Genomic DNA, 14523 nt, shown 5'->3' with positions numbered 1-14523 from the left:
TTTTACCTTGGTTTGAATTGTAAGACTTAAAATCTGACAATATTTTGCTTTAGTATCTAAACACAAGCGGTAAGTAGTAGTTTATCGATATAATGTTTAATACATAGGTTTAGTGCATATCATGTTAAATCACACTCGATGTGCATATAGTTAATATTCAGTATCCTGTTTTCCTTATAGAATGAGGTTTTGTTAGTACCGCATCTTATACATCGAAAAAGACGTCGTTGTTTATATTTTATTTAAATTGATCAATATTGTATCACAATTTCTGAAATGAAAAAAACTTTTTATGTCTAAAATATTTATTGTGTTTGAGGCAGATTGAATTAATTATCAGCGATGTGACGCTATCTCTTGTAGACATTGTACGTGTAAGTAAATTTCATTCCTAAAATATTATTAATTATCAAAACAAATTATCGAAAAAATGAATTTCTAGAATATATACAAAAATGTTGTCACCTACTCCAGATTTTGTCGAGTCTTCCAAAATCCCAAGTTGCTTGCTATACGTGACGTTGGTCTACGTTCAAGCTTGGACACATAATAAAAGTACCTCGGGCATTTTATTGTATACAGGTCAGTCGGTGAATTACATATATAAGTGTAAGAAGATATTGTTGGACGGCAAATTCGAAACAGGATTTTAAATGCAGACATGAAACGACATCGCGAATCTAGTCTTTACACGTTACCACTATCAAATTTAAGACCTGTACGAAAAAGTAGCCTTACGAAGATCACCCAATCTATAACAGATTCATTTGTGTCTGAGATCGATCAGTATATAGGTATATGGTTTTAGTGAATTCATTCCCAAAATTTCTTTGATTTGTTTAGGATAAATTTTAAGCTAGATCAATTCATTATCGGACTCATAATCTAAAGTACCAATAATGTAAAATCAATACGACTGTTAAAGAATTTCTCACTGGTAGTTTGATATAAGTTCTCCAATCCAATGTTGATACAATCTGTTTGAAAGTATTACCTTCTGGTGCTATATGTGTTGTTCCTGAGAGATTGTTCCTTGTTTTAGCTACATGTAAAAGGGAAACGCGTTCCTTGTAGCAACTTATCGTTGCTGTGGAAATTGCTGTTTCAGCGTCGTCTAGTTCCTGACCTCTGGGATACGCCTTCCCACGAGTTGATAACACCCAATGCCTTACTATCACGAATATCAGGCGCGAATCCATGATTTCCTATAGACGGGGCACACATGTTTACTTAATTATTTACGGATTTCTCATTTTTCCCAATGGCGTGACTGTCCGAGGTTTGTGGACAGGAACGAATGGTTAGCTGTCCATTTCGTCCTTTGTCCGAGACCCGGCAGCCACCTATTCCTAAAAAATCTCTTGTTATTGCTATTTCTAGGGAATTGCTTGGGAAATCTTTTTCAAATATGTAGTTTCGACCTTGTCCGTAGCCTTTCAAATTGTATATGTAGTTCCGACTTTGTCCGTAGCCTTTCAAATTGCATATGTAGTTCCGACTTTGTCCGTAGCCTTTCAAATTGTATATGTAGTTTCGACCTTGTCCGTAGCCTTTCAAATTTTGTTTGTAGTTTCGACCTTGTCCGTAGCCTTTCAAATTGTATATGTAGTTTCGACCTTGTCCGTAGTCTTTCAAATTGTATATGTAGTTCCGACTTTGTCCGTAGCCTTTCAAATTGTATATGTAGTTCCGACCTTGTCCGTAGCCTTTCAAATTGTATATGTAGTTTCGACCTTGTCCGTAGCCTTTCAAATTTTGTATGTAGTTTCGACCTTGTCCGTAGCCTTTCAAATTTTGTATATGTAGTTTCGACCTTGTCCGTAGCCTTTCAAATTGTATATGTAGTTCCGACTTTGTCCGTAGCCTTTCAAATTGTATATGTAGTTTCGACCTTGTCCGCAGCCTTTCAAATTTTGTATGTAGTTTCGACCTTGTCCGTAGCCTTTCAAATTGTATATGTAGTTTCGACCTTGTCCGTAGCCTTTCAAATTTTATTTGTAGTTCCGACTTTGTCCGTAGCTTTTCAAATTCAACATCAGGAGGGCATAACAAAAATAATAATAAAATTGATAAGCAAATAAATAAAATAAAAATCTCAATATTGGATTTTAACTGAAAATGCTCCATGACGCTATTTCTGGTGGATATGGAGGGACCATTTCTACGAACGATCAAACCAAATTTTACATGTATTTTTTTATGTTTTACTATCCATGATATGTTTTAAAAGAAAATTGACTAATTGTTCTTGGATATTATTTGGAGGTCCCAATTTGTCTTCTGCGTGTTGTTATAAAAGTGGTGATTACGGGACTATTCTGGAGTTGAACTCTAGAAGATATTTTATGAACATTTCTTCCGAAGCACTGAATAGCCAATTTTGACTTGTTTTCCTTATTTAATAACGTTACCATATAAACATACGATCAATTCACCTCAAAACAAAGTGACTACCACTGTGGAATATCTTAGACATAACTTCCCGACACCCACACACACACAACACCACCACCACCACACACACACACACACACACACACACACACACACACACACACACACACACAAACACCACCACCACACACACACACACAAACACCACCACCACCACACACACACCACCACCACCACCACAACACACACACACGCACAAACACACACTCTCTCTCTTCCTGCATCCCTCCCACCCTTTTTTTCTCCCTCTCTTTCTCTCTCTCTCCTTCCCCCCCCCCCCCCTCTCTCTCTCTCCTCAATCAATTTCAGATAATGAATCTAGATACAAGTAAATAAAGAGGATGTTTTCCTCCACTACATATTAATATGTCAATAATGAAATTTTTAACTGCAACAAGCATTTGGCGTTTTCCCACGTAGTGTCACCCCTTAAACATCAACACTTTTCATTATATCTTATTGATATATTAGAAATGTACATTTGTCTCCTTAAGGCAAATGTATTGCAGGTTGATAGAAATTACTTTCAAAATACTTAAAAATATTAAACCAATACTGAAATTAATACTCTAGATAATAACCCTGTAGATTGGGGATGAAATTATTGATTTAAGAGAAATGAAATCAACTTAGATTAGTAGTAGAATCAATTAATTTGTAATGAAATTATTTACGGATAATGTTAATTCTTATTAACTTTCAAATGTCACATTTGGGGTACAACTCTGAATTTGTCATCTATACTGTTTAATAATCAGACTAGACTGATACATAAATGTCGAAACTGTTAAATAAAGTCACTAGGGTGAAAACTAATAATGTCCCAGACTGTTAATTGATGTCTCTTAGACTGATACATGCATGTAACATTCAAACTGTTAAATAAAGTAACTAGGCTGATAGAGAAATGCTCAGATTGATAAACAATGTCCCTAGCCTGATAAATGATGTCCCCTGACTGTTAAATGAAATACATATTTGCATACTTTGTTGACTTTATAAAGGCGATTTGACCCAGAATAGAGGAAAGGACTTATGTTATTTATAATATCTAAATATAGTGTGGATGATAATTTCTACCAAATCATTAAAAATATATACAATAACAAAACATCCTCCATCAGAGTTAAAATCATTCACTCCCGACATCTTTAATATTCTCTGTGGTTATAAAAAGGGAGATAGTTGGGGTCCTGCTCTTCTCAGTTAATTACAGAGGGCCTACGCTTATGATATTAATCAAAATACAATCATCCATTCACCTGGATGAAATTAAATCCATGATGTATTAGTCACCAAAAATATCACTATTTACTCCAATCATTGCTCAAGCAAAAGGCAAATTTCAGAGAAAAAAAAGGAAAACAAAATGTTTCTTGGTTATCACTACATCATTGATTAATCATCATTTGAGCAACTACATTTGAAAATTTGTGAACAAACTTTGAAAGTTGAAAGAAAAGCAGTAAACTTTACATTAGGAGAGGAATGAGACTGATAGCTAAATGATGTGGTCATTAATGTACCAGCCTGTTTTCCCTTATCTATAATCTATCAAAACAACTTGTCATAAAGACACACTTACATACTTTATATAAGCACTTTAATTATGCCATAAAATTACTTTAAAAAACTTTATTTAACAACAATTGTGGAACAATATTTTTCAAACTTCTATTAATCATGCTTGTTGGCCCAGATGGAAGCATGCAAGGGTCTTACTGTCTGAGGAACCCAGGAGAACCCGGAGTCGGCGGATGACCCCATTCTTTTTAATGTCTGTCCCCGGAATCCGACCCTGAATGTCTAGGTTAAAGACGAGTGTGCTACCACTGCACCACCCGACCACATTATAAATGATAATTGCTAGAACTTGTGAAATATAATACCAGGAAAAAGACCATATACATGCTAATAACATAATAAAAGATAATACTTTTATGGATTCAACACTTCTAAAACCAAAACACTTATTTGTTGATGGAAGTTAATTCTCTTAATAAAAATTATTCATTATCTATGTATGAGAAATTCAAACAGGAATTTCACTTGAACCTTATTGTTGTATATTGCATTAGTGACGTCAATCTAGGACCACTATGTACTTATTTAGGCTCTTTGAGCATCACTTGGAACTATCATATGGCTGAAGGGTCTAGAAAATTTGTAAAGTTACTCAAAATGAAATTCAGATTTTTCTATGAATTTAATGTCCTCATATAATGTTTGAGAAATGTTCCTAGACAATGTGAAACTAAATACAAATTGTATATCAGAAAATGAAAATCTCACTACCATTTTGTGAACTAATGACTCTGACATTATACAAAGAACATGTCTACTCATAAAACCATCACTAGACCAGAGGAAAGTAGTCTTCCATCCTTCGAAATGTAACATCCTACTCATTATGCATGTTTACGTAGTATTGTCCTCAAATTACTTCCATAATTCGAACTGTGCAACAATTTTTTTAACTTTTCATCAATCACTTTAAAGAAAATGCATTAAGACAAAATGACTTACAAGATATGATTGGATATGAAAAGGTCAGAGGTCACCTGGTTTTCCCTGGGTAGTCAATTTTCTTCCACCATAAGAACACCCCCCATCCCTCTCGACCCCCATCCCCTTGCACAGTTCTTAATATAAGCTGATAGCTTGATCCACAATCATTGAAAAATTAATAAAATTTAAATATTTATATTTATATACGGTGGAAAGTATTACAAGATATCTGATCTACTAAACTGTCAAGTCCTCGATTGTCTACTCGTCAAAGAATTTGTCAAATAGAACTAATGCTGGAGCTAACTTACATTGCCTTTCGTAACTGAAAACAAAACAAGGACATGAAAACAAAATACAGAGACAGCCTCAGTTACCTGATGTATTGGTTAACAAACAGATTTTTTTTCATCATCTATCTTACTTTTTGACTGTTCTTACCCTGGTATCCATCCTCACAGAAGTCTCATTACTGTGAGACTGTAAATCTCCCATCAACACCTTTCAACAGATACCCAATGCCTTCAACATCAATAATATTGTATGATTATGAACACAGATAACAAAAATGTCTGCCTGTAAATAGTATTTTAATACTGCATTACATTTATAAATCATGAAATATTTATTTTCACACAAATTTAAGAGAAGGTACAAACATATCACGACATCATCATGTCTCAAAAACAGTTATGAAATAAATTATAGCTAACAGTACATGATACAATCAGGGAAGGAGAGAGTGTTGCAACAACCCTAAATTTCCAATTGGTAGCACTATCTATACCAGTATACAGTTACAGTTGAACAAGAGGCCCATGGGCCTTAACGGTCATCTGACATAAAATACAACATTTCAAGTTTTGAACTTGAGAAGAAGTTGAAAATGTTTTTTCAAGATGGCAGCCATGTTGGATTTCGGACCAACCCAAAATTAACAAATTTTGGTCAGGATCATGTCATGATCATTTCAGATAAGTTTCAGCTCAATGAGACATGTAGAACTTGAGAAGAAGTTGAAAATATTTACGACGGACGCCGCCGAACAAAAGGCAATCGCAATAGGTCATCAGACCCTTTGGTCAGATGACCTAAAAATTGTATTGACAGCAAAACTAGTAAAAATCTCCAAATACATTTCTTGTCTAATTCTTCAACAACAAGTCATTTTGTATGCAAGAATATAAAGGCTTCCTAGAAACGGTGTATCTCATGTCATAATTATTCAGAATGAATCACACACTTATATGCTTTGTTACAATAGCAAATTCTAACCACAGTTTTAGCTCTATTGTTTGAGCATAACACTAGTAAGCCAGAGGTCCCAGGTTCGATCCCTGGTAGAGGCACTGAAATAAATCATGATCACCTCTGTTACGATATCAAATCAGGAATATGAGGGTCACCTCAACACGTGTTTTCCATACATCTACACACAGAAGACTTCCAGTGTAATTACTGCACAGGATTCATAATGGGTATGAATGGTTTCTGCTTTCAAATATCATTGAGAATAAAAAACATTTAAAAAAGTAAATCATCAGCTGCACTCTTGGCTGTATTGGGATATCCCAACACGTTTCCTTGGTTTACCAGTAGGTGGCACCCCCGGTTTGGATTGTCCTGATGAAATATTTGTACTGCCCACAGTGGCACGGCGAAATATGGCATTAGACAGGGCAACAACAGGAGCAAATACCTTCAGAGGAAACGAACTGAAAAAAAGTGTTTTTATAAATTTTTCAATTGGAATAAAGCTTTAATGTAGAAAATGAAAAAAAAAATGAAAAATAGTTTGATAACAATAAGTTTTAATCTTGGATTTTCTTAAATAATACACATCTTCAAGTGCAGTTTAAAAACCTTGAACTGACTCTAATCTCTTCATATATTATGTTCTGTAGCACTCACCAAATCCTTTTTGGTTCACTGGCCTCGTTCGCACTAATGATGAACACAGGAAATAAAATGGAAAATATGCATCCACTGAAAAACAAACAGAAAAAGTATGTCCACTAAAAATGAGACTCTACATCCACTGAAATACTAACCAGGAAATGTAATATTCTTAAAAAAAAACCTGCAAAAGAATAACAATTCTATAATGTACATGAAACAAGAGGCCCAAGGGGCCTTAACGGTCACCTGAGGAATATATGTCAATAATCTGGGGATTTTAAAATGTTGCAAAAATGTAACAACACTTGTGCAGGACCATGTGTAAAACATCTGTACCAAGTTTGAACATGACCCACCCAATGGTTCTTGAGAGGAAGTCCATAATGTCATAGCCAAACAGAGGCCAGGGTGGCCATCTTGGATTTTGAATTGCCCCAAAAAAGTTAAAACACTTGCCAGGACCTTGTGTAGAACATTTGTATCAAGTTTCCCCTTTTCCCCCCTCCTGGGGCCCCTATTGGGGCCACACCCTTTTTTCTTCGCAAACTTGAAGCCACTTTTCATGGGGATGCTTTGTGCCAAGTTTGGTCAAAATCCATTAAGTGGTTCTTGAGAAGAAGTCGAATATGTGAAAAATTAACGACACAAGACGATAGACATATCATGATGGCAATAGGTCACCACGAGCCTTCGGCTCAGGCGACCTAATAAAATGGAGACAGGAAACTAATAGACGAAATTGAAAACTGAATCTGAACTGAAACTGAGATAAAAAAAAAACATTGTTGACAAAAAAAATAAATTTGAAGCCATACTTGATTGAAAACAACATACCTGATGACAACCGAGGGATGAAGAGAAGTCAACACTGCCATAGGAAGACCAAAGCCAAAGAAATACGGCCAGCAGTTCTCAATGTGGCTCAACCGTTTGTGTACCTCCCAACCTAAATAAGAAACGCATAAAAAATCCTATGTATATATATATATTTGAAGTTGTTTTTAGCCGGTGTTTCTGTAGTGATATTTGATGTATTCCTCAATTTAAGATCTTTTATCAACAGAAAGGTCATTCTAAATTACTCTCATTTTTCCGAAGATATACACTGAATTACTTTCTGATCACCTTTCATTTTTAAGTACACCCGCTATCTGTCTACATTTCTTATCTCAATCATTAAGCAATCCAGAATCAAGATCTGAAGTCAAAAATATCTTAAGTTTTGACTTTGCCAATCACAGAAACATCATGGAATGTGATGTTTATGTGATTGGTAAAGTAAAAATTTCACTTTGATCTCCAGATCTTTCAAATGTGTGATACATCATGTGTCAGAACTCTTCAAAATATCAATGCTGTATGAATAGTGTGCAGACATAGTATTTCATGTGCAATGTTTTACCTCTGACCTTCAATAATCCAACCTTTGACCTTATCTAATATTACATATGACATTCTCTAATTTCACCTTTCACATTTTCTAATTTTACATCTCACATTTACTAATTTTACCTTTCACATTCACTAATTTTACCTTTCACATTCACTAATTTTACCTTTCACATTCACTAATTTTACCTTTCACATTCACTAATTTTACCTTTCACATTCACTAATTTTACCTTTCACATTCTCTTAGTCCTGTAGTTCTTCTACACTTTACATTGAACATACAAATTTCCTTTAACCTTCGTTCATTACACCTTCGAACTTGAATAAGTTGATCTAAGTCTTTCTATTATTTTAGCTCTAAAATCTGTCCTTCCATAATTTCACCTACACATTTTATAATTTTACTTTCACCTTCAGTAATTAACAAATGACATCACAATACATACCCATATTTAGCCACTTGTACTCGAAAGCGTATAGTGAGTAGAGAAGAGCCATATGAATGTGTCCAATAATTTGTCCTACAGCAGGAATTGGCAGGAACATGAACAGTGTACCCTGAGTGTAAAAAATATAAGCTTTCTTTATTTTGCAAAAACTGCAAATCATGTCATATATTAAGTTAATAAACCTCTCTGATTGGACTGGACAGAATAAAAATTGGATCTCAATGCAGGTGAAAACCAAAATATTGACAGAAAACCCACCATGGTTGAGCAGGTACCATATACTTTTTAATTTCCAATTGGAGAATTAAACCCTTGGTATTTAGGTTAAAGGAGTTTTACCATTGTACCCCCTTGCTACCTCATAGGAAATGTGATGAAAATAAAAAAATATCTAGTGTCTTTGAAAATCACTATTTTTTGTTTCTTTGTTTAGATGTACAGGGGTCCCTCAATAACCTGAACACCAACATTCTGGGTAAAAGTCGTTTAGAATGCAAATTTCCCCGACTGCTGAATTTATCCAAATTGCCACAATGAATTGAGTTACCTCCCTTGGTACAATAACGTACAGGACACTGCAACTAATTCCCAAGAGCATTTATGTTCTACACACAACATTTATTGCATAAATGAGTGTCCATTCATGAGTTATTAATGTGTATTTTTAACTACAATACACATATTATGTAAAATTGAAGAAATAAAAGTTGTCAATTCATTGAAGTCCACTTTCACAGACGATTCTTAAACACCTGCTTAAGAACATTAGTGATTATTTACTCAAAATATTTGACAAAGTATACTTTCTGAAAATGATATGCACAAATTAATACGATATTGTCATACTATTTTCCTGATCGTCTCTGTGATCAATACAAGGCAAATGTCTTCTTTTTTTTTTTACATATCTTTTTTTCTCTCCATTCAAAATCAAGGAATATTACTGACAGCACAGGAATTGCTAATGCGGTGTTAACTATGTTTAAGAATCATAAGTGTGATAGACCATGTACCAGACGTGATAATCAAATTTCCTTAAAAGTAACCTTTATTTCCTGACTACTTTTATCATTATAGTTTGCGAAAAACAGACAAAAAATGTTTACATCCAAAAAAAAAACAAAAAACAAAAAAAAAAAAATAGATAATTAAAATTAAAGATGTTATGGATCAATATTGTATTAACTCTCCAAATCTACAAAACAAGACTACTCCTTACCATGTATTATTCTGGCAATTCATACTGTGGTTACAAACCTATCGCTATAACAAAAGTATATTGCATAAAACTGACACAACATAAACAGGTGAATGCATGAGCTGATTAGATAGCAGCAGTCATTATGACTGTGCAAAGCAATCAACAGGGAGTACACCCGTGACATGACTGTCTGAGCACAACAAAACTCTCCATGTGATGCAAACCTTTCAAGACTATCTGGGGAATATTACTAAGAAAAGGACTGTTTGATTCCTAAAACGTATATCCAGAACCAAAATTCAAATTTCCAGACTGAGGAGTATGATTAATGTTACAGAAATCCATTCTCAAGCATTGCTGTCCGGATTGTTAGTTTTCTGGACTATTGGCACCTATACTATCCACGGTCTACTGAACCATTATAGGTATAACAAAAAAAAACAAAAGTTAGACAACATAAATATCAAGTTTGACGAAATTAAACATTTTGATATTAGCAACAGTGCCTTATTGGTGTGTTGAATGGACACACCATATTTGTCTGTCCTATGGGAAATCATATTGAATTTCGAACTAACTTTTCTCATATTCATTCATATTTGATGTGCTGTGATATCTCAGTCAAGAGTGTTGGATTTTGCATGTTGAGGTCCAAGATGTGAGGTCCAACTATTCATAATTAGGAGGTGGTGTGGTATTACTCAGGAAGCTGTGAAACTAACTGACCTCTGCTCTGTTGGTTGCATTCTTGGACAAGACATTATTTTTCAGTTGTTTTTGATGGCATGTACTGGACTATAATATTTAAAAGTAGACAAATCAACATAAATTACCGAAGCTTCTTGACAAACCTGTATGAGGAATAAAGCCTGAAGCAGCACACTGAAACTGATGTCTGCTATAAGACTGCTGATGTTGAACTGCTTAGGTTTTCCTCTGTATTGAAAGTAGGCAGCATCAGCAATATCCTGTAAAATTGAACCACAAGTTTCCATGACCATCAATGCTACCCACAAAATTATCAGTCTTTCTCTGAACTGTAAAGATAAATGCTAAGAGTAATTTTGAGGAGAGAATTCCAACTGATCATAATGGTTTACCTTTAATAAAGTTGACCAGGTCAGAAGCATGCAGTGATTTTTATCACAAGAAAGGAATGAGAGTTTCCACACCGTTTAGCAGATGATACCATACATTTACATTTACCTATTGACCATTAGGAAAAAACATTCTGTGAGGACCTATATATATATCTTACTTACCTGATACCAAAGACTATTGACGACCTTGCTGAGGACAAATATAGGCAAGATCCAGAGGGCACTGAAGGTCCATGAGAGAATTGGTCCAATCCAATTCCATACACTATTGCTCCCCGACCCTCCTGCAGACCAACATTGTACAGTGTATTATACTTAAAACAACTGTTATTTAACCTTATGAAGTCCTCAACCAAATAGGCAAAAGTCTAGTATCAAACTTATGGTGACACTTGAAATTGATTCTACCTACCAGTATTTATATATATTTATCATTTAGTTACTTGCTCTGAAAACTTTTGAATATCAAAGCTCAAGTGAAGTACCCAACTGAACTTTTAAGATATTATTTGAATAAGTGACTAAATCTCTATTGATTTCAAATTATTTTCGTTTTTAATTGTGTTTTTTATAGGGTGATTATCTCAAGATAATCTAGCAACTTCCATGATCAGGGCATGTACAGCGAGAAAACTGACCAAAAAATACAATTATTATCAATCATCTACCACTGTATCTATTGCTTATTTCATTGATGAAGTGCATATATTTTATACTCTTTGAGAACAATTACTACATATTGTTACCATATTTATATGTCAATAAGCCAAAACCTGATTATAAGCCCATTAAACTTAATATATTGCAGATACCACTGTCCTGTAATAAACCTAGCCACTGACTTTGAGTAAGAAGAACTCATCAACTGTGCTGGGCTTATTACAAAATCAATTGGGTGTAAGAGTCTTACCGAAGATACCAGCAATGATCAACTGAACAACTGGCAACAACAAGTGGTTGAACAACAGGATGCTCATCTGCAAAATTGAAACAACAAAATTATTTTCTGTATCTTCAAGCCTTATATTCCTCAGTGTTACATGATAAAAAGTTATCAAAATTGTATGAGTTTTTTTCTTGTCTTCCTAATTCTGTTAACATCTTCATGAAATTTTCAAACCACTAAATTTTTACAAAGGCTTCATAAACAATTACCAGTAAACGATATAAGTGTTAAATATAAGCTATTAAGTCTTTTTCATGAAATTGTTTTCTTAACAGTATGTATTTTTGTCCTTTTCACCAACTAGAATGATCTGTTTAAGCTACATTACTGTCAATAGCTCTGACAAGTATCAAACCCTGTTCTCCAGTATATAATTACATGGTTCTACTAAATAAATAGAAAAACATTCCATTTAATGGTCTTTCTTTCATAACATTTTTTCTTTAACATTTATATCACATGCATCACTGTACACAGTAGTAGAAAATGAAACAACTGATATGTGACATACCAAAGAGATACCACCATTCCATGCACAACACAAAACAATCCTTTGTATGATCTTTGGCTCCCTGAAACAAATAACCATAGATGAAGTGAAGACAAATAATAGCTTTGATGAAATAATGTAGAAAAGCAATTTTTTGAAATAATACAAATTGTGATCTGTTATGATAAAAATAGAATAGTGTTTTACATGTAGTTACATACTGGTATGCATGACAATATGAAGGAATGTTAAAAAGTTCAGAGCTCTAGGTCAATCCTGTACCATGTACCGAGTTAATACCGATATACTTAATTACAGAAAGAACTTTTTATGTCAATAAAAGAAAATAATCAGGAATAAAGAAATCAATAGAAAGTTATCTTATTATACATGAAACTAACAATGACTTTTCTTACAACATCTGTTTTCTTGATTACTAGGGCATCTATTAGGAAAAGGGTTTTCAATACTACACAAGTACTTCAATATCTCATATAATTATAATAAGAATGCTTGTTTGACAATCTTAGAGGATATTTCCTACCACAGTTTATTGATATTGTTATTGATATCTGTTGTAATATAGCAATATAAACATAAACATACTTCTTTTTGTGCTGCACTTCATCTTTTTTGCGCTCTGCTCTCCTCCTTGCCAATGTTGTCATGGGCTCTGGATCCTTCCTCAAAGTCTCTTCACTCTCTGCTTTTCCAAGTTTTTGAATCTTCAGAGTTCCTAATATTCCATCTTGTAAACCATTTATAATTTCATAAAGGATGTCATGAAAGTTGTCCGCCATTTTTCGACTTTTTTGTTATTATTACTTATACAACTTCTTCAATATCAATGTGGCAATTTAGCTCCCTGACATACTTCTTATCATGTATAGGTTTAACATTAATTCCAATCAGCCACAGCCATTTTCTTATGATATTATATCACCTGAGTGCCTTTGTAAGTTTTCAGATCAGTGTGATTCTGAAAATAAAAAAGTTAGAAATTAGAAACATATATATAAACCATATACATTGAAAATTGAAACCCATAATACCCAAAACTTGATCGTGAAAGTATATTTCAACCAATCAGGATCAATGTATATTTGTTTTCCTGTTCATCTAACATGCAGTTTAAGTGGTGAGGGAAATACAAAAACACAGAACAGTAAGATACAGTAAGTATTATAGAGCAGTTGTATAAAGGCAAGTAGATAATCCCATCCATGTATAGAGCTACCATAGTACCTTTGAGCATTACTGAGCATGTCTTATATTCAATTTGCACAAATGTGGTGTTTCAACAAATATCTAGAGAAAATAAGAAAAATATGTAACAGTTTATTAAGACACCAGGACCTAACTAAATGCTGATGATATTGCGCTCGATCTTAGGCATTGTCTGTTAATGATAAATGACAAAGCACTGAAAACGCTTTGCTAACAAAATTTCTAGTCATTTAGTTATGAAATGAACATCGCACATTAAAAAATCAGTACGATACAACAAAGTGAAAGAACAAGCGAAAGGCACTCATCAATAATAAGTAAACAAAGATAGCAAATACAATAACTTGTGAAGTCGTCATAAGTCGATGTGTTCCGGGAATACCGACTATAAAATACGTGTGTATGCCATCAGTCCATATAGCAAAAGTGAAAATAGATGTATAACAATAATGCAAGCCTCGATCAAATGACATTGAGAAAAAGACACATTATCATAGAAATCAGTGGTTGTGAAATTCTGTGATATTTCAGATTTTCAGCGTCAGTCTTACAGAAATAGGCGTAGTAAGTAGTGAAAGCATTTGAAACTTACGTCATTTTTTTCTGTGAAATGGCATTTACTGCGCATTGCTACTGCGCATATCGCTTACCACCTTATAAAATATAGTTTAAATTTCAATTGTTTCGCCGCTATTTTGAACTAAAATATTCGCATTTAATTCAAATATAAGTTTCCTATATCTCATTGTAAGTAATACATGCTGCATTTGTTATACAAAAGTAATTGGTCATTGTTAATGATTTAAACGATAACGGAAGTACAGTGATTTGCATTGTGGGTAAGGCCTCTTTCTCAC

General features: G+C 33.9%; 1 protein-coding gene across 1 annotated transcript; it reads right to left on the bottom strand.

Moving 5' to 3' along the window:
* Positions 1 to 5535: 5535 nt before the first annotated feature.
* LOC132547640 (etoposide-induced protein 2.4 homolog) lies at positions 5536 to 14286 on the bottom strand. Its single transcript, XM_060211428.1, has 10 exons — positions 14259 to 14286; positions 13046 to 13418; positions 12461 to 12521; positions 11914 to 11980; positions 11166 to 11287; positions 10755 to 10871; positions 8700 to 8811; positions 7696 to 7807; positions 6874 to 6948; positions 5536 to 6677 (listed from the first exon to the last, which is right to left on the bottom strand). Exons 2-10 carry the CDS (start codon positions 13237 to 13239, stop codon positions 6503 to 6505), a joined length of 1035 nt encoding a protein of 344 aa, XP_060067411.1. The 5' UTR covers positions 13240 to 13418; positions 14259 to 14286; the 3' UTR covers positions 5536 to 6502.
* Between the last annotated feature and the right edge of the window lie 237 nt (positions 14287 to 14523).

This window comes from Ylistrum balloti, unplaced genomic scaffold (genome assembly GCF_031769215.1).
Source record: "Ylistrum balloti isolate Yb309-2 unplaced genomic scaffold, AGI_CSIRO_Ybal_v1 Utg369614, whole genome shotgun sequence".
Classification (NCBI taxonomy): domain Eukaryota; kingdom Metazoa; phylum Mollusca; class Bivalvia; order Pectinida; family Pectinidae; genus Ylistrum; species Ylistrum balloti.
The sequence above is the reverse complement of the archived record's forward strand: the minus strand, read 5'-3'. Positions and strand labels throughout refer to the sequence as shown.

Bases quoted from the DNA above. Each gene is read 5' to 3' on its own strand.
- LOC132547640 (XM_060211428.1), bottom strand. From the start codon at position 13,239: ATGGCGGACAACTTTCATGACATCCTTTATGAAATTATAAATGGTTTA. The intron at 8,812-10,754 runs GTTTGTCAAGAA...TTTTACACTCAG, and splicing joins AGGCTTTATTCCTCATACAG to GGTACACTGTTCATGTTCCT. The intron at 7,808-8,699 runs GTATGTATTGTG...TTTCTTATTTAG, and splicing joins GTACAAGTGGCTAAATATGG to GTTGGGAGGTACACAAACGG.